The sequence below is a fragment of the Scyliorhinus canicula genome, chromosome 18 (assembly GCF_902713615.1).
Source record: "Scyliorhinus canicula chromosome 18, sScyCan1.1, whole genome shotgun sequence".
Taxonomy (NCBI): domain Eukaryota; kingdom Metazoa; phylum Chordata; class Chondrichthyes; order Carcharhiniformes; family Scyliorhinidae; genus Scyliorhinus; species Scyliorhinus canicula.
In genome coordinates this window covers 23600563-23627353 of record NC_052163.1, presented here as the reverse complement: position 1 = coordinate 23627353, position 26791 = coordinate 23600563, and the positions used below count along the sequence as shown (strand labels likewise).

General features: G+C 42.9%; 1 protein-coding gene across 3 annotated transcripts in view; it reads right to left on the bottom strand.

Annotated features, from left to right (window-relative positions):
* Positions 1 to 26791, bottom strand: part of ccdc40 (coiled-coil domain containing 40) — a 123083-nt gene that overhangs the window by 29318 nt on the left and 66974 nt on the right. For all 3 annotated transcript variants that reach the window (XM_038777198.1, XM_038777200.1, XM_038777199.1), the window contains 8 exons: positions 25804 to 25926; positions 25483 to 25604; positions 24288 to 24531; positions 21166 to 21348; positions 12345 to 12590; positions 10363 to 10576; positions 5506 to 5675; positions 3040 to 3131 (listed from right to left, as the gene is read on the bottom strand). In XM_038777198.1, coding sequence (XP_038633126.1) covers positions 3040 to 3131; positions 5506 to 5675; positions 10363 to 10576; positions 12345 to 12590; positions 21166 to 21348; positions 24288 to 24531; positions 25483 to 25604; positions 25804 to 25926 — 1394 coding nt within the window. The remainder of the gene's footprint in view (positions 1 to 3039; positions 3132 to 5505; positions 5676 to 10362; positions 10577 to 12344; positions 12591 to 21165; positions 21349 to 24287; positions 24532 to 25482; positions 25605 to 25803; positions 25927 to 26791) is intronic.

Genomic DNA, 26791 nt, shown 5'->3' with positions numbered 1-26791 from the left:
GTGACCTGCACCATATTACCACGAACAGGGCTCTGTCCTGGGGTGTTCAGTGGTACGGACAGGCTGAACCCCCCCCCCCCCCCCCCCCCCCCCCGGCCACTCAGAGACAACCCTCCACCGATGACGGCCAGCCCCGGTGACTGTGCCCACCCCCCCCGGGACTCCTCCACCCGCCCCAAGAACTGGGTCAGTGGCCCCAAAGCCCTGGGCTGATTGCCCAATTTCAAGGCGGCTACTTACCTCGTCCGATCCCCACAGCAGCCATTTCGCTAGCTTCATGTTTTTAAATAGGTGTGCTAAAGACCACTTGCTGAAGAGCTGGTTAGATCATGACATACTATATAATTCTACAAATAAGCTGGTAGCACAGTGGTTAGCACTGTTGTTTCACAGAGTGAGGGACCTGGGTTCGATTCTCGGCTTGGGTAACTGTCTGTATGGAGTCTGCGCGTTCTCAAAGTGTCTATATGGGTTTCCTCCGGGTGCTCCGGTTTCCTCCCACAATTCCTGAAAGATTTGCTTGTTAGGTGATTTGGACATTCTGAATTCTCTCTCTGCATACCCGAACAGGCGCCAGAGTGTGGCAACGAGGGGATTTTTCACAGTAACTTCATTGCAGTGTCGATGTAAGCCTACTTGGGACAATATTAAAGATTATTATTAGATAAAGGGTCCTTCCTGTTACTGGGTTGGAAATTGGCCTTAATTCGCGATTATTGGTATCTTGCCACGTTGTGGCGGGTCCAGATATCGCCAACAGGAGTGGGCTGGTTAGATCGGAAACCGATTGCCACCCGGCACAGTTCCCGATTTCGGAATCTCTTGCGATCTAACGGGCTTGCTCAGATTAGTGCCCGGTGCAACACTGTCATTTGATCGCGCCCAAGATGTGCATGGCCTCAAAGAAAAAACATTATTTTTGGTCAATATAAAGAAGGAACCCTGATGTGGGTCATTTGGGAAGGTTGGAAGCCCAATCACAAGATTGCACCTCTCCAGTCCTGGTTGAGCTGAAATTAAACAATGGGAGGAACAGAGCCATTCTTTTCATGCCCATCATAAATTTCTTCCTTTTCAATTGATTCCATTCCCTTCTCTGGCTATTTTGAGGCAGAGCCAAACTGTTAAGAATTTTATCTGAAGTGAGTTACCAACCCCGTATCCTTTCCATCACACTGCACACTTCTGCCTCTGTAACATCACCAGTCACCACCTCTGCCTCAGCCTATCTACAGCTGGAATCTTCATCCATGCCTTTTACTTCGAGATTCAACCAATCTACTGTTCTTATGGCCAGCCTCCCATCTTGTACCCTCCATAAACTTGAGCTATTTCAAAATTCTGTTCCCTGTATTCTAATCATCACTAAGTCTGGCTCGCTCATTATCCTTGAGAATGCTAACATAAATTAAGTTGTTGCTGGACCAGGAGTCAATTTTTAAATTTACATATTTGTGTTTAAATCCTCCCTGGTTTTGACCCTTTTTACCATTATGAAAATGATTTGGGGGATAATGTAACTGGTCTGATCAGTAAGTTTGTGGACGACACAAAGGTTGGTGGAATTGCGGATAGCGATGAGGACTGTCAGAGGATACATCAGGATTTAGATCGTTTGGAGACTTGGGCGGAGAGATGGCAGATGGAGTTTAATCCGGACAAATGTGAGGGAATGCATTTTGGAAGGTCTAATACAGGTAGGGAATATACAGTGAATGGTAGAACCCTCAAGAGTATCGACAGTCAGAGAGATCTAGGTGAACAGGTCCGCAGGTTACTGAAAGTGGCATCAGAGGTGGAGAAGGTAGTCAAGAAGGCATACAGCATGCTTGCCTTCATTGGCCGGGGAATTCAGTATAAAAATTAGCAAGTCATGTTGCAGCTGTGTAGAACCTTAGTTAGGCCACACTTGGAGCAGTGTGTTCAATTCTGGTAGCCACACTATCAGAAGGATGTGGCGGCTTTAGAGAGGGTGAAGAAGAGATTTACCAGGATGTTGCCTGGTATGGAGGACATTAGCTATGAGGAGAGGTTGAATAAACTTAGTTTGTTCTCACTGGAACGACGGGGGTTGAGGGGAGACCTGATAGAGGTCTACAAAATTATGAGGGGCATAGACAGAGTGGATAGTCAGAGACTTTTTCCCAGGGTAGGGAGCTCAATTACTAGGGGGCATAGGTTTAAGGTGCGAGGGGCAAGGTTCAGAGGAGATGTACAAGGCAAGTATTTTGTACACAGAGGGTAGTGGGTGCCTGGAACTCACTGCCGGAGGAGGTGGTAGAAGCAGAGACAATAGTGACGTTTAAGGGGCACCTTGACAAATACATGAATAGGATGGGAATAGAGGGCGATGGACCCTGAAGTGTAAAAGATTTTAGTTTAGACGGGCAGCATGGTCGGTGCAGACTTGGAGGGCCATAGGGCCTGTTCTGTGTTGTAATTTTCTTTGTTCTTTGTGACCTCCTCGGGTACCACAATCCTCAATGAACTGTGTTCTTCCAACTGTGGACCTTGTGCATAACCCAACTCCCTTTGTCCCACTGTTGTCAGCTCTATCTTTGGCCAGATGGCTGAAATCCTGGGATTCCCTCTCTAAACATCTCAGCCTTGTAACTCCTGTAAGACCTCCCTTACTATTTAGTTTGTTGTGGTTAGCATAGCTGCCTCATGGCGCCGAGGTCCTAGGTTCAATCCTGGCTCTGGGTCACTGGCCGTGTGGAGTTTGCACATTCTCCCAGTGTTTGCGTGGGTTTCGCCCCCACAACCCAAAGATGTGCAGGTTAGGTGGATTGGCCACACTAAATTGCCCCTTGGGTACTCTAAATTTATTTTTAAAAACTTAGTTCTTTGATCAAGCTATTAATCACCTGTTTCGATACATTTTTTGACTTGCCGCAGTTTATGTTCTATTATGCTCCTGTAAAAGACCTTGGGATACTTTATATCTTTAAAAAGCCATTTCAGATTAATATTATTGAATCACCATCTTGGTCCACTGAAGATCTGAAATCTGAACATAACACTGCAATAGTTACTTACTCAGCCTCCACAAGGCTGCTAAGCAGGCGTTCTTTTTCCTCTTTCAGCTGGTCTAGCTTTTGCTGCTTTACAATAGCTTCTCGCTCAGCATCCTGAAAAAAAATGAATAATCCTTGGATATGTGGCAAATTCAATTTAAGATTTTAACTCATGTTGGGCACCATTGTCTGCTGTGTAATTTGCTGACTGCCACTTACAATCAGGCATGTTTAGTTTTCAATGAAACTGTTGAGTTTCAACCATCAACTTCCTGATTGCAGACTGATAATTAAGATAACAGGTGTATTAGCTTTTAAGCAAATAAGTAGCGTTTGCCAGAATCAGTCTAAGTGGGATAAACTGCTTTACAAATGTTGCTAATTTATATTAATAGCTCTTTCTACGAGTTAGAAAAATATCCATCTAAGAACTCTGAAAAATAAACTTTGAAATAGAACGATGTCTCTTATGGGATACTGAAATGTAACCAATTTTTAATGTTTGCAGCACATGTATATTGCAAATGTATCTTTAGACAGAAGCCAATAAACATTTTTTAAAGGAAAATCAGAAATTATTTTAATAAAAGGAAAAGTGGATATTCTTTTATGAATTATCAAAAGGACATTGATATTAATACTTACTAAATTCTACCAGACAATGGCATCTTTCAGTCAAAGGTCCCTAATGCGGGGGCGGGGGGGGGGATATGGCAGGAGACCCAGAAACTGGTTTCACACCGGCATGAATTTACAGTGGGATTTTGCACCGGTGCCCGCCATGGTAGGTCGCAAAACCTCCAGAGGCCAGTGTGAACCTTATTTGCATCCCCTTATTCGGATGCAGGTGAAGGCTTGAGCCCCCATGCCAGATTTTCTGTAACGCCGGTGACACAACACGCCGGTATGAAACACGTTTGGAACAAGGTGGCATGCAGATGTCAGGACTCACTTGAACAATGCCTGGTGATGTCTCCAGAGTTCAGGATGGAGGCTGCTCGCAGTCCTGGACACTGGAACACAACTAGCAGCGGGGCGGGACTGCATCTGCAGGTGGGCCTTCAAAATTAGGTGTCCGAGAAGGGGGGGGGGGGGGGGGGGTCATTCTTCCAGCCTCAGAATATTCCTGGAGGTCCACCTTCTTTCTCCGAAGGTCCACACTCCGACCTCGGAGTGATTTGGGAGATCTTTCATCATTTTCAGACATTTCAAACTTTCTCCAATAGTGGGTCAGGGACGTTGGGTGCACTTTTCAATACACACCATCCAGGCCTGCCCCATCACTAAATAACGTGTAAAACATCTAGGCGCATAATTAATGAGGTCAGGGCTGGAAGCTTTGGTGTGTTTTCCTGCCAGCCTCCGCGGCGGGAAACACTCTACATTCCCATCTTTGCCACAGGACGTAATTCCAAAATGGAACAATTCCGCCCCTAGTTTCCGTTGGTCTGAAAAGTCTAATGGGGCCATCGTGGTTGCGTACAACTAACATTACAGAATCTGCATGAGAAAAGCACAGTTACTAGAGGAAAAGATCCACAGGACCTTTTGACATCATTTGAAAATACAAAAATGACAGGCCAGAAAAGACCAGCTGGAACATCAAGCCTACCTCTAATTCATAACATGTGAATCGAGATGACTCCCCCAACAGCCTTGTAATTTTGTGGGTGAGTGAGAAATAAAACAGGAAAAAAACAGGTTCAATAGTGGGGGGGGACACAAAAATTTGGAAAGCACTCTGACTCTGTTTCACAATTAAAATTGGTTGAACAAAGAACAAAGAAAAGTACTGCACAGGAACAGGCCCTTCGGCCCTCCAAGCCTATGCCGATCATGATGTCCTAACTAAATAAAAAACCTGCTCTTACTCGGTCCGTGTCCCCCTATCTCCTCCCTATACAGGTACTCATCCAGATGCCTCTTGAGGTGATTACATGGCAAGTTAACAGTTAACCATTTATATAATGCAATCATTGCTCCAGCCAAGTAGTCCAGCTCCCCTTTGAAGATGTGCAGAAAGGATGCAAAAAAACACATATTTCAGATACTCAGTGCTCTTCAGAACTACCTAACATCTGCTTCATTCCTACTATTATGCATGTTAAATGGGTGTCCTTTGGTCCTTCCCAATTTGTGAAACTAAAATAATTTATCAGCAGATAAGCAATACAGTCCTTTCAATATTTTATATACCTTTATCAGTTCACCTTTTAAGTTTACACTCCCCTAAAGTAACTGGATCCAGCTCTTCAAGCCTCCGAATGATAGGAATCATTCTTGCAGCTCTCCTCTGAACCCCCACAGCTACTCTGACACATACCATTTGAGGGGACCAAAATAGGGTGCGATACGCTGTATGCAATCTAACTAAGGACCTGTATAATGTCAAACAAACAACGATGATTTACCGACTTTTATGATGGAAGAATGTTGTGCATACTCTACTTATTTTAACTTGCTAATTATGTATTTTGCCTGGACTAACCTTCAAAGCGGTTACAAATTCATTTTCCATCAGTACATTAATCTGTTCAAGTGAATTCTTCATGGAGGTATTCTTTGTTAACAGCTCATTGAGTTTCACCATGTCATGAGACAGAGCATTTATATGACGCTCAATGTCTTTCTTGGCATTCAGTTCCTGCTGTATCATATCTACAAGAAGAAAAATGTTGGAGTTATGAAATACTGGTTGTAAAGCAGGTAATTGGAAATGGGCAGATGGGTGCATGGGATTTTGGGAGGGGCGGGGGGTAGGATGGGGATTAGTATAAAATGGAACATCTGATCTCTGTGCCAGAGACAACGTGACCGGACATGATCTTGGGGCGCATTTTCAACAACCAAGATGGGTATCTCAAATCGGGACTCGGCAGATTCTCCCTGTCCGATGCAATTTTTGCTCCTGGAATGCGAGGGCATGATTGGCCCTTGACTGCCCAATAATTACTGCCAGCAGGTTTGTAAGTGTTATCACAATTACAGTTTATTTATAACAAATATAATAAGATATGCAGTACATATAACTCGTTAACTATCATTTAACTCCTGACTCCCACTTCAACTGCCCCCACCTTCTACCCACACACACAAGACAGACAAACACAGAGCGGGGAAAGGGGGGAAAATAATTTGGATGAGAGTCAAAAGATTATAGTATTTGCTTCAGATGGTGTTTTTTTAGTAGCTTTGCTTTAATCCCTGCCTTCAGTTCAAGGCTTTTACTGTGGATTCATTCTTGTATTTGTGGTTTCAGAAATAAACACTAAGCCTCTCTGGAAAAAATCCTTGTCTATTTCTACAATCCATGATAACTTCCCTGTAGATTGATTCAGTCAGGTTTCCTGTGGTTTCAAGAATGCAGTACTCACAACTTTTAGTAGCTTTCTGGAGAGAGTTACATTGCTCACAGCAGCCTTCAGGCCTCTGTATTCTCAGGGAGAACAGCACCCAGAGGCTTTCTGGAGAGATTCAGCCCTCACAGTGGCCTTCTGGAGAGAGTTAGCTAGAATCCTTCAGCGGGGCTGCCAGAATCAAAACTGAAGCCAAACCCAAACCTCAGACTTTTCAAAGCATTCCAGTGGGATCAGATCCAATCACCAACTGTTGCCAAGCAGAGTACAGCCTTTTGGACCAATCCATTGGCCATCAGCAAATCAATCAGATTGAGTCCCAACCCATCTCTCTGTCACTGATGTCGGCCAGTCTGCAGCTTCTGTTTAAACCAACACAACCTTCCACGTTCTTTTACTAATAATATTCTTCTTGCTTGAATTTAAGATACAGACTTTTTGGCTTAAAGTGTCATGTCCATTAATCATCCATGGATCAGAAATGTAGGGGGAATATAGGGAGCTTGTAAGAAAGGTACGGCAATAATCATGGGTGATTTTAAAATGCATTTGGACTGGATTAGTCAAAGGCAAGGGTAGCCTCGAGGGAGAGTTCATACAGTGTATTAAAGATTGTTCCTTGAAACAATATGTTGTTGAACCAACCAGGGAGCAGTCTATTTTGGATTTAGTGTTGTGTGATGATATGGGATTAATTAATGATCTTGACCTAAAGGATGCTCTAGGGAAGAGTGATCATTTCATGCTTGAATTTTAAATTCAGTTTGAGCGCAATAAACTTGAGTCCCACACGAGTAATCTGGTGTTAATCAAGGTAATTACTTCAGCAGGAGGCAGATTTGGCCCCAGTAGGCTGGACCGAAAGACGAATAGGTAGGACAGTTGATGAATAGTGGCAGACATTTAAGGAGATATTCAATTTCTCCGAACTAAAATATGTTCCAAAGAGGAATTAAGATTGTAAGAGGGGGAAAATGCAGCTGTAGCTAAGCAAAGAAGTTGAAGATAACATAAAGGCAAAAGCTAAGGCATGCAAGGCAGGCTACAGGATTGGGAAACTTTTAAAGACCAACATAGGGTTACTAAAAAGTAATAAAAAGCAAAGGTAAATTATTAAAGAAATCCAGTGCAAAATATAAAATCGGATAGCAAAAGATTCTGTAGAGAGGAGCTAAAGTCAATGTTGGTCCCCTAGAGGACGAGACTGGGGAGTTAATAATAGGGAACACAAAAATGGAAATGACACAAAATCAATATTTTGCCAAGGATTTCACAGTGGAGGATCGTAGAACCATCCCAATAGTAACAGGTAATGCAAAGATTATTGAAAAGGAGGAACTTAAAACAATCGGCATCACTAGGGAAAAAGTACTGAGCAAACTATTAGGATTAAAGGCAGACATGCTATTGGGGCCTGATGGCCTTCAACCTAGTGTCTTAAAGAAAGTGGCAGCATTCATAGTGGAGGAATTGGTTTTAACATTCTAAAATTCCCTGGATTCTAGAAAAGTTCTAGTCGATTTGAAAAACGCTAATGTAACACACCTGTTCACAATGGGAGAAAGGCAGAATTGAAGGCAGCGGGTGGTGGTGGATGGAAAATTTTCAGACTGGAGACCAGTTACCAGCGGTGTACCACAGGAATCAGTGCTGGGACCTCTGGTATTTGTGATTTTATCAATGACTTGGAGGAGGGGGCTGAAGGGTGGGTCACTAAATTTGCTGATGACACCAAGATTGGTGGAGTAGTGGATGAGGTGGAGGGCTGTTGTAGGCTGCAAAGAGACATTGATAGGATGCAGAGCTGGGCCTAAAAATGGCAGATGGAGTTTAACCCTGATAATTGAGAGGTGATTGATTTTGGTAGAAAAAATTTGAATGCGGATTACAGGGTCAACGGCAGGGTTCTGAGGAATGTGGAGGAACAGAGAGATCTTGGGGTTCATGTCCACAGATCTCTGAAGGTTGCCATTCAAGTGGATAGAGCCGTGAAGAAGGCCTATAGTGTATTAGCATTTATTAACAGGGGGCTTGAGTTTAAGAGCCGCGGGGTTATGCTGCAACTGTACATGACCCTGGTGAGACCACATTTGGAGTATTGTGTGCACTTCTGGTCACCTCACTGTAAGAAGGTTGTGGAAGCATTGGAAAGGGTGCAAAGGAGATTTACCAGGATGCTGCCTGGTTTGCAGGATAGGTCTTATGAGGAAAGTTTGAGGGAGCTAGGGCTTTTCTCTTTGGAGCGGAGGTGGATGGGAGGCGACTTAATAGAGGTTTATAAGATGATGAGGGGGATAGATAGAATGGACGTTCAGAGACTTTTTCCACGGGTGGATGTAGCTGTTAAAAGGGCGCATAACTATAAGGTTCAGGGTAAGAGATATAGGAGGGATGTCTGAGGTAGGTTCTTTACTCAGAGAGTGGTTAGGGTGTGGAATGGACTGCCTGCTGTGATAGTGGAGTCGAACACTTTAGGAACTTTCAAGCGGTTATTGGAAAGGCACATGGAGCACACTAGAATGGCAGGGAGTGGGATAGCTTGATCTTGGTTTCGGACAAAGCCCGGCACAACATTGAGGGCCGAAGGGCCTGTTCTGTGCTGTACTGTTCTATGTTCTATGTTCTATACACGGGTTAGTTTAAAGTCTGTCGTTAGGAAGTTGTTGGAATCCATTATTAAGGAAGTAGTAACAGGACATTTGGAAATTCAGAAGACAATCCATCAGAGTCAGCATGGTTTTATGAAGGGTAAATTGTGTTTTACTAATTTGCTAGAGTTCTTCAAAGATTTAACAAGTAAAGTGGATAATGGAACTTCCAGGAGGCATTTGATAAGGTGCTGCACAAACGGTTAATACACAAGGTAAGATCACATCGAGTTGGGGGTAATATATCAGCTTGGATAGAGGATTGGCTAACCAACAAAAAGCAAAGAGTGGAGATAAATGGGTCTTTTTCTGGTTGGCAAGCTGTAACTAGCCGTGTGCCACAGGGTTCAGTCCTCGGGCCCCGACTAATTACAATCTATAATGACTTGGATACAGGGATAGAATGTACGATAGCCAAATTTGCAGATGACACTAAAATGAGTGGGAAAGCAAGTTGCAATGTGGAAATGAGAAATTTATAATTAGAGATATGTGAGGTTATTCATTTTGGTTGTAGGGATAAAAAGGCAACTTATTATTTCAATGGAGAGAAACTTCAAAATGTTTAAATACAGAGGAACTGAGTGTCCTCATGCGTGAATCTCAGAAAGGTAGTATTCAGCCACAACAGGTAATAAGGAAGGCAAATAGAATTTAGGCATTCATTTTTAATAGAATAGAGAATAAAAATAGAGAACTGCTGTTGTATATGGCATTGGTGAGACTGCATCTTGACTACTGTGCATTGGTCCCCTTACTTGAGGAAGAATGTAAATGCATTCGAGGCGGTTCAGAGAAAGTTCAGTAGATTAATTCTAGGGATGTAGGGCTCATCTTATGAAGAGAGATTGTGCAGTTTGGGACTATAGTTGCAAGAGTTTAGAAGAATGAGAGGAGATCTAATAGGTGCTAACACAAAAGTGAGGAGGAAGTACTTCACTGAAAGGGTCATGAAATTTTGGAATTCTCTACCCTAGAAAGTCTATCTTGTAATATATTTAAGGAGATAAACATACTTTAGCCTTTTAGGGAATCGTAGGTTATGAGGAGGAGGGCAGACAAATGGTCTTATGGCCAAGATTTGCTACTATCATATTCAATGGTAGAACAAATTTGAGGGGCTGTACGGTGTACACATAATAATAATAATAATCTTTATTGTCACAAGTAGGCTTACATTAATGCTGCAATGAAGTTACTGTGAAAATCCCCAAGTCGCCGTTCAGGCAATTTGTATATTGCTATAGTCTTATAGTAAATTACACATGTTCTAAGGAAGGAAAATACAAAGATTGTGAGTATAGTACAGGGTGATCAATGTACTCATTATCATTAGCTTACTCTCAGTGCGGATTTTCTTCTGTTCGAGAATAGTGACCTGTTTCCTCTGCAGTTCCACATCAGCTGTCTGCTTTTCCCTTTCTTGGGTCAGTCTAACCAGCTCCTGCTGTTGTTTTAGCCAGTACTGTTGTTGTGTTGAAATTTCTTTGCTGTGTTCCTCAATATTTTTTGTCAAAGTTTTGATCTTGAGCTCCAGAGGGCTCATTTCGCGTCCCTGATGAATAAAATTCAAATGTTACAACTCTCCCAATAATTTGAAAATATCCCATCTCAAGAAAAAAAATCTGACTTTACTTCCAACATGTAAGCATAGTTCACTATAGTGTTAATATTCAAGTGCAATGCACTGCTATTCATCAATATTATAAACCTTAAATCTAAATTTTGTTCCAGTCAACATTTGCGATTATGAATTTCCATATTCATAGAAGAGTCAAACCAAAATTTTTACGAATCAACATAATTAAACTCATTAATTGAATTGTCTTTTGCATTTATTTTATTTTTATTATTATGTCTTAGAGCCTTCATTTAAGATGGTTAATTTAAGTATCAGCCTTTGGTAGAAACTTGGGCTTAAAATTGATATTTTTACCCCGAGTGAATTTGCGTTGTACAGTCAAAGAATCTGCACTATATTTAACTTCTCAACATTCATCAATTTAGTCAGCTATGCTGAGAATAGTTTTTTCTCTGGGTACTAGCTCCGAATAGTTTTTTTCTCCAGGTACTCGCAATTGCTGGTCAAAGGTTTTCCAAAATTAATTGAAGGAAAAAATGCAAAAGCTGTAGTGATGTAATGATGTAAAATTCATATTTGCTTTAAAAAAAATAAGCTTGCGTGTATGAGTGCGAGAGAGAGAGAGACTAAAGTGAATATTCTCATTACCTGTTGTAGACTTTGTTTCTATCCCAAAAACGTTAGAAAGTGAGAGAAAGAGAAAATTTGACTCAAGGAGGTAAAAAGACTGGTGTCAGAAGGATAGAGAGGCAAAGGGGAAGAAAAGGTCAAATTATGACTTTTGGGTGGCCTCTCTGCAGAACACACTAGCAGCCTGCCTATTCCAGCTGTGTAGGAGCCATCTTCAGGCCGACACTTTATTTATAATTAGATTCCGACTTCCTGATGCAGCTCATTTGATTTAGGCGGATCCAATTATAAATGAGCAGGGGATTGCTTTACCTTACCCACCAAAAAATAATTTTAAATTTTAAATCTTCACCTGTATTGTCAGTAAAACTGGTTAGAGTGCAGAAACCAATTCTGTCATAAGCTAACAATCAGAGTGTTTGTCTATCACAGTACTATCTATCACAATTTACATACAGAAAGGTATTTATCACCCGAAAAAGACAGGCACTGTGGCCCCTCAAAGATTGGTCCCGCTAAATATGGCAGTTGGCAGAACAGCATCGTTAATGTTAACAAAGTATTAAATGTATTGACCCATTTTGAGGCCATTAGTACCTACTTTGACATAAAAATCAACTGCAGCATATCTATCTTGATTGCAGAATGCTATATAGTATTTATAGCATGTTATTTCAATTTAAAAATAAAGTGTTAGTTGGAATAAATAGATATTGAAAGATTACAACTGAAAAGGGAAAGAGAAAGGGAAAATAATAGATTAAATGACAGTTCTTCCCTCATTCTAATTAAATTCTGTATTTCCATAAAATACAATTTGAATCTTGAAAGCAAACAAAACCTCTTGTTCAAAAACCAGAAAAGGGATTAGGAGGGGATGGGAGGATACTTTTGGATGAGAAAAGTCTTTAGGACTATCTTAATACATCCATCCAGAGATAATAGTATGAAAGAGATCCTAACATTCCTTCAATGTCAACGTAATAAAGTTATAATGTTCCATTTTCAAAGGCTAAAAATATATAGTTTTATTGCTGGAAAATTTAATAAGTTACTATTTGCTCTCATAGTTCATAGTAACTAATAAATTAGACTTGGTTGTTAAACTTACTCCCATTTCTGCTATCAACTGTGCAATCTTCTTGTTATGCATGTTAAGCACTGACTGCTTATTTTGAATGGAAAGTAGTCGTTTAGCAATTTCTTTCTCACACAATGAGACAACTTGGTTTTTCTCATTCAATTCATGGTGCTGTTCTTGTAGAGTTTTCTGCAGGATGCTCAGTTCTCCATTCCTGTCATTCATATCCAAACTTATTTGAGCAAATTCATTTTCTGTTTTTGCATAATCGATTTCCTACAAAGAAGATCAGAAATGTTTTCAGTCGTGATTTACAAAGTAATTAAATAGTGGGAGCAAAATTGCACATCTGTCTCAAACTCTTTTTCAAGGCAGGTCAATCATGAGATAAAATACCATAAGCGGTTGGAAGGTGCCCTTAAGTGACCCTGAACTGGCCACTTCCACTCTTCAATTGGCCTAAGGTATGGCAGGCAGTTCGTCACCTACCCCACTGCTGGCAAAAGGAAGGCAATGACAAAGGTATTCCACTTCCTTTTAAGCTCACCACAGCCCCCTGGCACGCTCCCTCGTGCCCTGTAAATCCTGGCCAATGCTACAGAACGGAAGCTCCCTTTGCAGTGCCCCAGTGCAATGTATAATGTCACTTTTAAACTTATCTGACAGTGCAAGCTTTGCCTTTGTATTACTGTTGTTGCCACAGTTCTCATGGTGTTAACAATGTTAACATTTGAACCCCTTCTCCCACCTACCCAGACCCCAACATTTTCCAAATCTCAGAATACTTATGTGATACTGAGTGTATTGAGTCATGCATGTGTATATAGGTTGGTGATTTTGGTGATAATTCAATGCTTAAGAGAAACCAAAAAATGCAGGACATATAACAGATATTACCAGGTATACGCAAGTTATGATTGTTGAATTCCAGTCAGCAACACTGTTGTGTGGTACAATGGACAAAGCACTCTCGGACATAAGGTTGACTCCTCATGTTTGACGACAGCTAAAATTCTTAATTTGTTGTGTTATGATCATATTGTGATGGCCTTGCAATGAGCAAAACTATGAATGGTGATGTTGTGCCAATAGTCAATATTTAATTTTCGCTGTTGCATTTACAATCAGAGAAGGGAGACAACAAACCTGGGGGGACACAATATGAAAGGAGAACAGATAAAAGTGGGGAAACCGGCAGCAGACAGTCAGTGAGGGGAAAAAAGAATGAGCCTGAGAGAACAAGTGCAAGAGGCCAAATTCAGACCCAGATTCAGTCAGAGTTCGAGCAAAACGTGAAAATCAGAAAAGATTCAAAAGTGCCGTGGAGGGAGCAGATTTGTGGCAAACAAGTGAGTGCAGTTTGTTTTAGTAAAGCATTTTTCACAATTGAAATTCATTTGACGGTATTTTAGGTTTATGGACATAATTTGGAGAGCCTTTTGTTAACATTTTTCTACTTCGCATGTAAGCTTCATAGGGAGGCCGCGGCGAGGGAGACATTTTGGTTGCGGAACAAGACGGGGAGCTGGTGCTGGCTCCGGATCAGATTAATAAGATGTTTGAGGAGTTTTATAGGGACTTGTATAACTCGGAGCCACCAGAGGATGAGCAAGAAACAAGGGTTTCTAGGTGGGCTAGAGGGCCCGAGGTTGGGTGAAGTGGAGAGGGCAGGGCTGGAGGAGCCGATGGGAGTGGAGGAGGTGAAAGTGGCAATTGGGAAGATGCAGGCTGGGAAGGCGGCAGGGGCCAGATGGGTTTCCAGTCAAATTTTATAAAAGATTCAAGGATAGGCTGGCACCATTAATGGTGGGAATGTTTAAACACGTGATGGACAGGGGTGTCTTGCCCCAAACGATGGGGCAGGCCTCCATCTCGTTGTTGTAAGAAGGACAAGGATCCAGTGGTGTGTGAGTCGTACAGGCCCATATCTCTGCTGAATGTGGACGCCAAGATATTGGCAAAGGTGCTGGCGTTAAGGTTGGGGGGGGGATGCCTCCCAAAGATGATTGGGGAGGACTAAACTGGGTTCGTAAAGGGAAGACAATTGTTCACGAATGTGGGAACATTTCGAGTCTGGGTGACTCTTTATCAATGCACAAAGCACTCTGACAAAGTGTCATCCAAACTCAAAACATTAACTCCCTTCTCTCTCCACAAATGTGGTCAGACCTGCTGAGATTATCCAGTATTTTTTGTTTTTGTTGTTGTAGTAGGATTTATTAGATGGTTCTAGAGCAAAATCGATTTGGTTTCAGTTGCTGTAAATTTGGCTTGAGATACTGTAAATGTCTCTGAAGCTGAACACATCAATAAGCATAATTTTCTCTGACGCTGAATTTTTTCTGAAGCTGAATGTATCAATGAGCATAATTCAATTTTACAAGATTGTCCAAATAGCACTAAATTATGGTGCTTTGTTATCATAGTTTTGCATTCACTGGCTTCTAAAAGTAGTCTTCAGCTTAGCTACACTTAGAATTTTGGAGCTATTGAAGAGGAGTTCCATCTTGAATAGTCTTTTTAAATAAAGTTAAAAGCATACAGAATTCACACAGAACTATTACTTGTGCAGGTAGATCTACTAATATCAATCATAACCCTGCGGACCCAGCCTGAAGTTAACAGACTGTTTGGGAAAACCCTATTTCTTTTGCAAAAAACGTGCAACATTGTTTTGTTTTCCATTTTTGTATTATCTGTTGAAAGAACCAAGCATCTTGAAATATACCGCTGAGTACTTGCTGAAAGAAACAACTCAACCACTTATTGAAAAACCATTTTGATCAGCATCGCCACCAGGGGTAGCAGCTTGGTTGGGTGATCTGTACGACTTCCTACGATTAGAGAAGATAAAGAGAAGATAAAGTATGAGTTAAGGGGCTCTTCAGGGGGGTTTGCGGAAAGGTGGGGGATGTTTATGACCGTGTTTGAGGGGCTGTTCATCGTTGGGGGGGGGGGGGGGGGGGTGAAAAAGGGGAAAAATCTGTACAGACTGTATACTTGATTGTCGGGAAGTATGTTTCCCAGGGTGTTTACTCGCTGTAACCCATTTTGTAATAAAATACATTTAAAAGAAAAAACATTTCAAATTTGGTTTAATTTGAACCCCCATTGCAGTTCAAAATGGACTAGATTGTGGTCGTTAAAAACTACCTTGTTGGCTTTCATTAGTGTTTAGTCACATGCAATAATCACTAAGAAATGTGAAATAAGCTTTGCAGCTAGGGCTTGGCTTCACATGTATAAGTGAACTTTTAGTGTACAAACTATGCAGGCATTGCAAGTAAGATTTTTTTTCAGGTTAATGGTTACTCTGTATTTTTGCTTTGAGAAATGAGAGACATCAGTACATTGATGTAAACAAGGGACTTTGGTTGTGGCTGTGTGCCTTGTCTTCAATCACTTTTAAAAATCTGGGGCTGGATTCTCCAATCCCCGACGCCAAAACCGCATTTGTCAATCGGCGGAGAATCCCCGATGGTGCTGAAATCGGAGGTGGCGCTGCTTTCACGATGCTCCGCCCCCTGAAAAGCGGCATATTTGCAGAGTATGCCGCATGCCATATAAACGGAATCCGTACGTTGGTTGAGGCCCGTCCCGCGATGCTCAGTCCCCGACCAGCCGAGTTCCCGACAGCGTTGGTCTCTCATGGTCTCACCCGTTGGGAACTCAGCGTGGTGGCTGCGGACTCAGTCCAGCGGTGATACAGTCGGGGGAGGGCCGATCTGCGGGCGGGAGGGGGGACATATTCGGGGCTGGGGTCACTGCGGTGGGGCGGTGAGCCGGCCAAAGGTGGGGACTATTTTGTGGGCCGGGACCATGAGCGGCATCTGCCGTTGCAGGCCGTCGCCATGCGCATGGATGGCCACGGACCTGGCAATTCTCCAGGCTGTATCGGCAGCTAGAGCTGGTGCTCTATGCTGCCTCCCTGCTAGCCCCCAGCTAAATGGGGAATCGGTGTCCGCTTTGTGCCAGTTTTCCTGGTGTAAAGTGCCACCGTTCCCATGCTGGCGTGGGGACGTAGACTCCAAATCGGAGAAACCAGTCCCTGGTATTATCTAGCAGAAATATCCCACAAAATACTTGAAAAATTGATAAATAAAATACTGGGCTGGATTCTCCGCAACCCGATACCAAAATCGCGGCCAGCATGAGGCGGAGAATCCATGTTCCTGCAAGAAATCGGGACTGGCGCCGGTTCACCGATTCTGCACCACCTGTGACCTACCTGGGGCCATTGCCAGAGGCCCGCTCAGCCATTCTCCGCCGTCCCAACGGCTTGGAACTAATGTTTTCCAGCTGGTCGGGATACTCGCGTGGCGGCTGCGAACTCAGTCCGCGGCCGCCCTGGTCGGGGCGGGCAGATCGGAGGCCGGGGGGGGCCTTAAGTCGGCCGGGGAAGGTCTGTGCAGGGGTTGAGGGTTGGGAAGGGGGGGGGGGGGTCTCTTTTATGGGTCTAGCTCCCGGGTCCGAGTCCACCACGGAGCACAGTGCGGCCGCTGAAGGCTGCCGCCATGCGCATGCGCGGCCTCTGACCCGGAAGTGTGGGAGCCGTATCTGCAGCAAAAGCTGCGAGATCTATTCCGGGTCCCGGCTAGCCCCCTGCAGGGCTGGGAATTCGTGTCCCTTTGATGACAGGTTTTCTGGCATAAAACTCTACCGTTTTGACGCCGGCGTGGGGACACAGTCCCAATAATGGAGAATCCAGCCCACTCTCTTTATACTCTTAAGTAACAGCTAGGTTGCCACCACAATTAGTTCCTTTTTGAGAATAACTTCGCTGGACGGTTGCTTACAATTCATTTGTCCACAATTGGACTTTAAAATCAAAATTTTGTTTAAGGATGATTTTGGTTTTTTTTAAATCTCATTAATGTGAAATAAGTATATTTTGATATAATGTAAAAGGTACACTGATAAAACATAAGGGTTAAGTTCATAGGCAAGGTATGACACTGTTTAAGGGTTGATAGAAAACAGGGATGAAAATACAACATTTATAGCAAACAAGGTGCACACATACCGGGCTGGATTTTCCATTCCTGAGGCTAAGTGCCGACACCAAAAGAGGATTTGTGCTGTTTCGCAACGGGAAAATTGGCATGAACCCCTCACCAATTCCGGTACCGGTGAGGGGCTAGTACCGGCACTGAGTGAAAAACCCGCGGATCGTGTAGAAAATGGCTGGAGAATCACCGGATGACAAGCTGCAACCCTACACCTCCACTGGTTGCGCCGGAAAACATGGCTTGGACCGTGCTGGACTGTGTACTTGCCCGCCCCGACCCCACAGCGCATGTCATGGTCACCCCCACCACTCTCCCCAACCCTAGCAGAAGGCCTCCGGCCAGCGTCATGGATTGTGGCCGAATGTGGTGGCGCCGGACACTGTTCGCAGCCGGCACGCCAGGCTCCTGACTGCTGGGATCACACTCGACCATCAGAGGTGGAGCATTGCGGGTGGGCCGGTTGATGACGCACCAATGGGGCTGCAACTGCACGTGGCGCGCATCCTGATGATGCCGATTTGGAGGGGGGGGAGGGAGCATCGCAAACCAGCGTCAGACCATTGCCTGCCCCGATTCCGGAGTCGGAAGCCATTCTCCGCCCTATCGCAATTCTCGATTTTGGCATCAGGCTACAGAGAATTCCGCTCCTCATGTATATTCAGCCCACACTTAAAACGAAAAGAAGTTTTATGGCATTAAAATATTTTAATTGTAGTCACTATTGTAATGTGGGAAATATGGCAACAATTTAGAAAGCAAAATCCCACAAATAGCAATGGGACTGATAATAAAATAATATTTTATTTAGTAACGTTGCTTGAGGAATAGATACTAATGATGATAGTGGGAGAACTTCCCTTAAAAGATCCCATGGTACAATTTGATGTCTACCTGACCGGCAGATGGAGCCTTGGTTTACCATGTCATTTACAAGATGGTACCTTCAGCGATGGAATACTGGAGTGTCAGTGTGACTATGTACTCATGTATCTGGACTAGGATTTGAACTCGCAACCTTCTGTCTTGGGTTCAAAATGCTCCACCTAAGTCAAGGGTGATGCATGTTCATAAGCAGGAGATAAATTTCAAAAATAATTTGAAAACTAAATGAGTATTGTGACTTTATGTGCAATGTCTGGCACATTAAGAGTTAATGTAATACCATATTCTCCCACCAGATGGAGCTGGGAAGCAGACGTATAAAAGGGATTGCCTCGGAGAAGTCTGGGAGAAGGTGTGAGTAGGAGTAAGGAGAAGCTTAGAGTAGGTGTACGGTGAGATAGATCAGTAGTATAGAGTTCTGTAGCATAGATATAGTATAGTCTTATTTATGAGTTAATACATTGTAACATGTTCAAATCATAATTTGTGTCAATAAACTAGCTTTGGTTGATAACATACAAACTAGGGGCTGGTTTAGCACACTGGGCTAAATCGCTGGCTTTTAAAGCAGACCAAGGCAGGCCAGCAGCACGGTTCAATTCCCGTACCAGCCTCCACGAACAGGCGCCGGAATGTGGCGACTAGGGGCTTTTCACAGTAACTTCATTGAAGCCTACTCGTGATAAGCGATTTTCATTTTTTTCAACCACACTACAACTTTAATCTATCCTGAGAACATTACAAGTATGAGCTGGAAGGGGAAAACTAGTGAGTAACATGATGTAAGGTATTAGATTAAGCAAATGAACAGGTTTTCACGATTTGCCAACATGTGTTTCACAATTGCTGACTCCAGCCGATTCAAAAGTCAACTTAAAAAGGCAAAATGATACTTCATTAAGAAAAGTAATTTCATAAGCAGACAAGGGGCAGGGTTCTCCGGTCGCTGACGCCAAAAATGCATTCGGCGATCTGCGGGAGAATACCCATTTGCGAAGAAATCGAGGGTGGCGCTGCTTTCGCGATGCTCCGCCCCTCCAAAGCGGCGTACTCTAGGTGTACGCCGCACTGACAGCCTCAGTTGGCCGAAGTCCCAGTCAGTCTCGTGTGCTATCACCGGTCGGGCACTCGGTGTGGCGGCTGCGGACTCAGTAGTGCTGCCATAGTCAGGGGAGGACCAATCCACAAGCAGTGGGGACTTTGCTAGTGGCTGGGGCACTGTTGGATGGTGGTCTGGGGCTCGCAAGCCAGCCAAAGGCGGGGCACTATTTTTCAGGCTGGGTCTGCACGTATGCACGGCCACGGACCCGGCAATTCTCTGGGCCGTATCAGCAGCTAGAGCTGGGTGCTCTACGCTGCTCGGCTACGAGACCACAGCCAAACGGAGGATCGTTGGCCGTTTTGTGCTGAATGTTCGGTCGTAAAACACCATTCTTCCCCTGAAAGCCCCAGGAGATAGCCTCAACATTGGAAATCCAGCTCAAGATCTTTTTTGCAGCAATTTGAACATAATGGATGTATAAAGTATGGCTATCAAGCTTTTCATAAAGCAATATTTTGTGAGTTTTACATGTTTATTTTGGGAACTGGCATTGCCATATTTGGAAAAATGTTAGGTTGACAACATTGTATACATTTAAAATAAATATATTTTTATTGTTCTCCTTTTTCACATTTATCATATTTACAACAACAAATAATTAACAATAACAACAATTACAATGGCAACCCCCAGCCAACAATCCCTTCATCCTACCCATCCTCAAACAACTCACAACAATTTGAATACAAAACATCAATGAAAAAGAACCATCATTAATTTATACATTCCAACCCCCCCCCCCCCCCCCACCCCCCACTAATGTTCGATGTCATCCAATTCATGAAAATGCATGATGAACAAGGCCCATGAGTTGTAAAACCCTTCCACATCCCCCTCAACTCGAACTTTACTTTCTCGAACGTTAAGAACTCCAGCAGATCCCCTTGCCACTCCGAGGCACAGGACGGAGTAGCTAACCTCTGCCCAACAGATAAAAGCAAATTACTGCGGATGCTGGAATCTCAGAATCCTGACCTTCCTGTTGCTTGCCATTTTAACAAAAGACCCTGCTCCCATGCCCACATGTCTGTTCTTGGCCTGCTGCAATGTTCCAGTGAAGCGCAACGCAAACTGGAGGAACAACATCTCATCTTCCGGTTAAGCACGCCACAGCCTTCCGGCCTCAACATCGAATTCAACAACTTCAGATGATCAGCCCCACCTCACCTCAACCCATTTGTTTTCATTTCATTTTAACTGTCTTTTACCATTTCATTTTTCCTGCACCTTTCTCCTCTTTGCTTCCCCCTTCCCCTCCCCCCACACCTACAGTTCATCCTCTGATGTTAGTTTCCCTGCTGTTTGACCTTTCACATCTTTTGTCCTCTCTGGGGACTGCCATTAGCACTCTTTCCCCTTGGTTTCTGTGGCCATTAGCACCCGGTTTCCCTGGGTTTCTGTGGCTATGACTCATCTTTCATTCTCACTCCACAGTATAAATATTTCCCACTCTCTCTGTCTGTTAGCTTTGACAAAGAGTCGTCGGACTCGAAACGTTAGCTCTTTTCTCTCCCTACAGATGCTGCCAGACTTGCTGAGATTTTCCAGCATTTTCCCTTTAGTCTCTGCCCAACAGAATCCGCCTTCGGGCAATCAGCGAAGAGAAGGCTAAGACATCTGCCTCCGCACCCGCTTCCAACTCCGACCGATCTGACACCCCGAATATGGCTTCTAGGGGAACTGATTCATATGCACCACCTTTGAGATTACCCTGAAGACCTCCCTCCAATATCCCACTAGTTTTGGGCAGGACCAAAACATATGAATATGTTTTGCGTTCACAAATATCCTCCAGCCCCTCAAAAAAAAATCAACATTATACATATTTCAGAATATTTAAATATACGTCTTTCCTTACCAACTGTCGTTTTCGGATTCGAAGCTTGTCACACAAGCGTTTCAAGTAATTTGTTGCCTGATTCATGGTCATGTTACTCTCCCATTTTGCCATAATTTCATCTTCCAGTTTAACCTTTGTTCCATATTCCCTTTCTATTTGTAGTTGTAGTACTTTGATCTCACTTTGACGTGTGTTCTTGTCCTAGGTGTGAAATACAGTGAAGATCTTAGATTCATTATAATCAAAAAAATCAAAAGAACAATCAAGATAGGTTAAAAGAATGTTTTGTATTTAGTCTTTCTATACAGAGTTACCAATGTTATATTTGTTTCTTTGTATTTTTGAGATTGTGTTGCCTCTTTCCTCTATCCTGAACCTCTCAACAAACCTGGATTTGGAAGCCAGCTTTCTGATCATACTGCGAGATGCTTTTACTTAAGGAAGTGGAGCTAACGGTAACCTGTCTCTGATTATCCATGTCTCCTTCTCCAAGAGCAAGTGGCCTTTGCTGAGCACCACTTCACAGGAACAATAATTTATATGGGAAACTCAAAAGATGAACTCCTCACCATATCCTACGGATGCAAATATGCAATGTAATGAGGGTCAAAGCACTGAACAGGGGAATAATACTCCCAAATTAGCACTGAGTTTGAAGTTACGTTGTTCATTTTTAGTTGAAAATGGTTTCAAAAAAGTTTGAATTTTACAAAGTTCCATTCGGTGTGAAATAAATTCCGAAGTATATAATATATATATATATATATTCTGGTGTGAGGTGCTCCGGAGAGTTAATGCCTCCACCTCGTGTGCAAGGTTGGGGCTGATACAGCTGAAGGTGGTGTACAGGGCGCACCTCGTGAGAGCGAGGGTGAGCCGATTCTTTGAAGGGGTAGAAGATGTGTGTGAGCGTTAGGGGGGTGGGGGGGGGGGGGGGCGCTAATCACTTTCATATGTTTTGGTCCTGTCCAAAGCTTGGGGAGTACTGGAAGGAGGTGTTTAGGGTAATTTCCAAGGTGGTGCATGTGAAGCTGGACCCGGGTCGCCGGGAGGCCATATTCGGGGTGTCAGACCAGCCAGGGTTAGAAACAGGTGCGGAGGCAGATACCATAGCCTTCGCCTCGTTGATCGCGCGAAGGTGGATCCTGCTGGGATGGAGAGTGGCCTCTCCACCCTGTGCCCTGGCGGTGCCCTGGCATGGCGGGGGGACCTGTTGGAATACTTGAAGGTTAAGTTTGAACTGAGGGGAAGCTCGGAGGGGTTCTACAAGTCATGGGCACTATTTACAATGCACTTTCAAGAACTGGATAACATTGAACATTAGTTGCGGGGGGGGGGGTAATGTATGTTAAAGATGGCTATGGGTAATCCCTGATCCCTGTCATTTGTTTATGTTAACATGCGGGGTGATGTTTGGGGTTGGTGGGCGGATGGGATTGTTGTTATTGTTATGGGGTTTGAGATATTTGTTGTTGGTTATTGGTTGTTGTTGGTGGGTGTGAATGTGGGAGAAAAATTGTGAAAAAGGAGAATAAAAATATTTTAAAATATAAATAAAATATATATATATATATTCAAAGCATTCTGACACTGCTGGGGTAACTGCCATACAAAGTGCTGAGAGCATGCTGATTCATTTCTTCTACCTCTGTGTTCATATAATTTTCAGAAACACTTGGCAGGTCCTCCTAATTGCATGATGAAGGTCAGAAAATAAGGGGCTTTATGGGCGGCACAGTGGCACAGTGCTTAGCACTGCTGCCTCACAGTGCTGAGGACCCAGATTCAATCCAGCTCCCCGGTCACTGACTGTGTGGAGTTTGCACATTCTCCCAGTGTCTGCGTGGGTCTCATCCCCACAAAACAAAAGATGTGCAGGGTAGGTAAATTGACCACTCGTTTGAGGTCAACTAACAAAACAGAAGAAAGGAAACAAACATAGGGGTAAAGCGAAAAAAGGCCGCTCTTGTTAGGGGAACTGCCCGAACATAACAAAGATCAATAGTACTTATAAACATCAAATAAGAGTGCAGTTAAAGGGGTCAATAAAGTACCCCAACCCCTGCGGTGCCCACCAGGCACGGAAGGCCTCGATGGTATCCATGGACATCGCAAGCTCTTTTTCCAGGGACACCCAACCGCAAATGTAGCCACGGAAGAGGGGCAGATAGTCTGGCCGGACGACCCCCTCGGTCGCCCGTTGCCTGAACCTATAAATGGCACGCTTTAGGTGAATTGGGCATGCTAAATTACCCCTTAATTGGAAAAAAAAACAATTGGGCACTCTAAATTAAAAAAAATAAAGTATGGGGCTTTTTAAAGTCCCAGGACAGGCAGAGGAGGTTGTTAAATACTTAAATATGAAAATCCATACCCTAAATACGCCCAAACCTGGTGTAACCAGGCAGGTTGAGGAATAGACAAGTAATCTTTTCTCAAAAGGCAGGTCAATTGTCTTAATATGGTTAATCAGGAAACTCAGCTGATTAAGGGAGATGAGAACGGTAGGGAAGTGCTTTTCTGACACTGCTGGAGGGTCAGATGGTGCTGAAGTGTTTTGCCCAACAATGCCAAGCTAACCCGGCGCAATTTCCCTTCCTGCAAATAATACCGATCCCCTTGTGATCTGATGCCAACTACTACCTGTCCCCACAGTTGATCCCTTCCCTCTACATTTCCTCCCCTCCAGTCCCTCGCTACAGCCTTCTACTGCAGGCTTCCTAACAAACAGTCTTCCAGCATTTCTACCTGGCTAGCTGCTAGGCAGGAAACAGAAAAAAATTCAAATGACGTCCTGCTCTTAAATTCTGCAGGACCTCCACATTCCCCATTCTTCTTTGTCTTTATTTTAATCTTGTGTAACATTAGTAGGCTTACCGGTGACTAAATGTTATTAGGTAATAATATTATGACATTAACAGCTAAAAATAAGTAATTTCAGTTTGTTTACAGGTTGTTGTGATGAAGTACTCTAGCTCTTGAAGACCCAACTGGGATGTTTGGAAACTGACAACGCTGGAACCAAAGTTCAGCTCGGATTAGATATTTCCAATCCATTGAATACACATAGATGACTAGAGGATGATTTTTATTTAGTCTGGTTAAACTGTGAACAGTGTTCATGATGTCAATGCGCTTACTAATGAAGCTTTGTTCAGCAAACGTTCTGTTTCATGTAGTGTCCGAGTGTAGGTGCTATACTCATGCTTTAATCCTTCCTGTTTTGCCAGGTTCTGCATGATCATTTTTTGGGTCATATTAACATCATTCGTCAGTCTGTTCAGTGTAACTGTTAGAAATTCATTCTTCTCCTCTTGTTTCATAATAAAACTTTTATAGGCATGCATTTCAGTCCTCAATGTATCCAACTGGTGCTTTGATTGTCTGGATAAAAGAAGAAGCATAATTAGCATCGGCCATAAATTGATACAATAGAGAATTGTCAGCTATTAAATAATCTTTTATAGTTTATATGCAAATATTTGAGGAAAAATTAGAGGAAAAACACTGAAAAATTAAGTAAGTTTTCAAAGAGAGGAACTGAAATGATCTTATCAACAATATATGCAATACCAATTGTAGTGCTGATTATGAGATGATGTGCATGAGATTTCAAAATGTATAAGTCAGAAGCATATGATAAGTTAGAAAATTTAGCATACATGATATAAGGAAAATGTAGATGGGTAAACTGGTATCTTAAATATCCTCTTCAAAATATTGTACATAGGTACAAAAATGCTTTTTTGCTAAGCAAACACTGACATGAATCAAATAGAGAAATATCTCTGTCCTCGTTAGTATAGGTCACCAACCTCTTTATCATCTTTGTTTACTCTGGTGAGTGGAAGCTGAAACAGATCTGCATACAGCCAAAATGTGCAGTCTATCTGACAATGTATTACACATGCCAAATAAGTACTAATAAGTTAGTATCCTTATGTATTTATATGTGTTTGACATTAATGCAAACATAAACTTTTAGACATGCAGGTCAGAAATTGAAAGTGAACACTTTATTGGAAGGAAGTACTTCCTGTGTAGAGACTTGTGTTTTTGGGGCTTACATTGAGAAAACAAGTTACTGAGCTGATGTCAGTTGTGGCTCTGCCAACAAACGGTTTCAGTGGAATTTATAAAAAATTACCACCTTTTCAATCAGATACTTAGTTTTCAATCAAGAGCTATAAATTTTTGAAATGCAAAACTAGAGGAGCAGAGCTGAACATTATCAATAACAAAACAAATTACGTGAATATCTATGGCAAATTAATACAACATTCTTATAGATATTCTGCTGAACCAATATCACTTTATTTATATTCTGAACAGTACCCGACAGCTTTCTGCATCGCAGAATATGCCTCATCACGCCGTTGCATCCCAATGACGCTAGTGTTCCACTGTTCTAATAATTGTTTCTTCTCGTAGCCAATAGCATCAATCTCTGTGGAGGCCTGAGAAAGGATTTGGGAGATTTAATGAAAGGAAAAGAAAGCTGCAAATAATTATGAAAGCACTGAAACAAAGTAATGGATACCACAATGGCAGGCTGTTTGTGAAAGTGCCAATTTTTTTTCATACAGCAGTGACTTTCACACATGGTAAAACACATCCGAATTGTGGATGTTACAGGTGTAATAAGGATTATCTCACCTCTGCGACTGTTTTCCTTGCCGCTTTTGTTTCTTCTGCTTGTGCAATATACTGGGCTTCATACATTGCAATTTGTTCTCGCAGTGCATCTATTTGTGATACTAAACGGTCTACAAACATGTCCTAGAGCACAAGAGAATTATTTGCAGCTTACTGCTAAAACAGAGCAAAGTTTCACAACAATAAGGAGCAACTATTATATTTTGCTTCTAAAAAGAAACTTGCATTTATTTATATACCACCTTCCAGTTTCTCAGGCTGTCCCAAAGACATCTTATCAATCATTTAGGTATTTCTTCTGTGTAATCAGTGTGTGTGTAATCAGTGTGTGTTATAGGTAAATGTGGTAGCCAATTTGTGTACGTTAAGTGTAGGTAAGGGTCTGGCACATATTTGGTTAATGTGGGACTGAGTCTGATACCATCCACAATGATGCAAGAGAACACATGACCTCCACAATATGGTATTGGACAAAGCCACATGCAGACCGAAGCATGGAGACAGCTGGTACCCTTCCCTATATTTGTAAATTATTCCAAGAATCAATAAACAGTTACAATTAACCTATTTCAGTCCATTATAATTTCACTGAAACCTACTCTAAAACGGTACTAATCTGCTCCAACAAATAGCAAAAACCAGGTTATGTGTGCTTATTTAGTGGTATTAGTTGAGAGAAAATGTTAGTCAGAACACCAAGAAAACTCCTCTGGTCTTTTTCAAATACTATCACAGAATCTTTCACATATTGATCAGGCAGCTGGATTCTGGGTATATGGGGCGAGATTCTCAGTTTCCCGACGCCGATTTTGTAATCGTCAATCAAGCGGAGAATCCATTTTTACGGCCGAATCGGGGGCGGCGCCTGTTTTACGCAGGTTGCGCATGCTCCGCCTCCTCCAAAACGGCATAATCATGGTTGGGACGGCCTCAGTACGTCACCTGAAGGCCCTCCCCCAATGCTCTGCCCCCGATGGGCTGAGTTCAC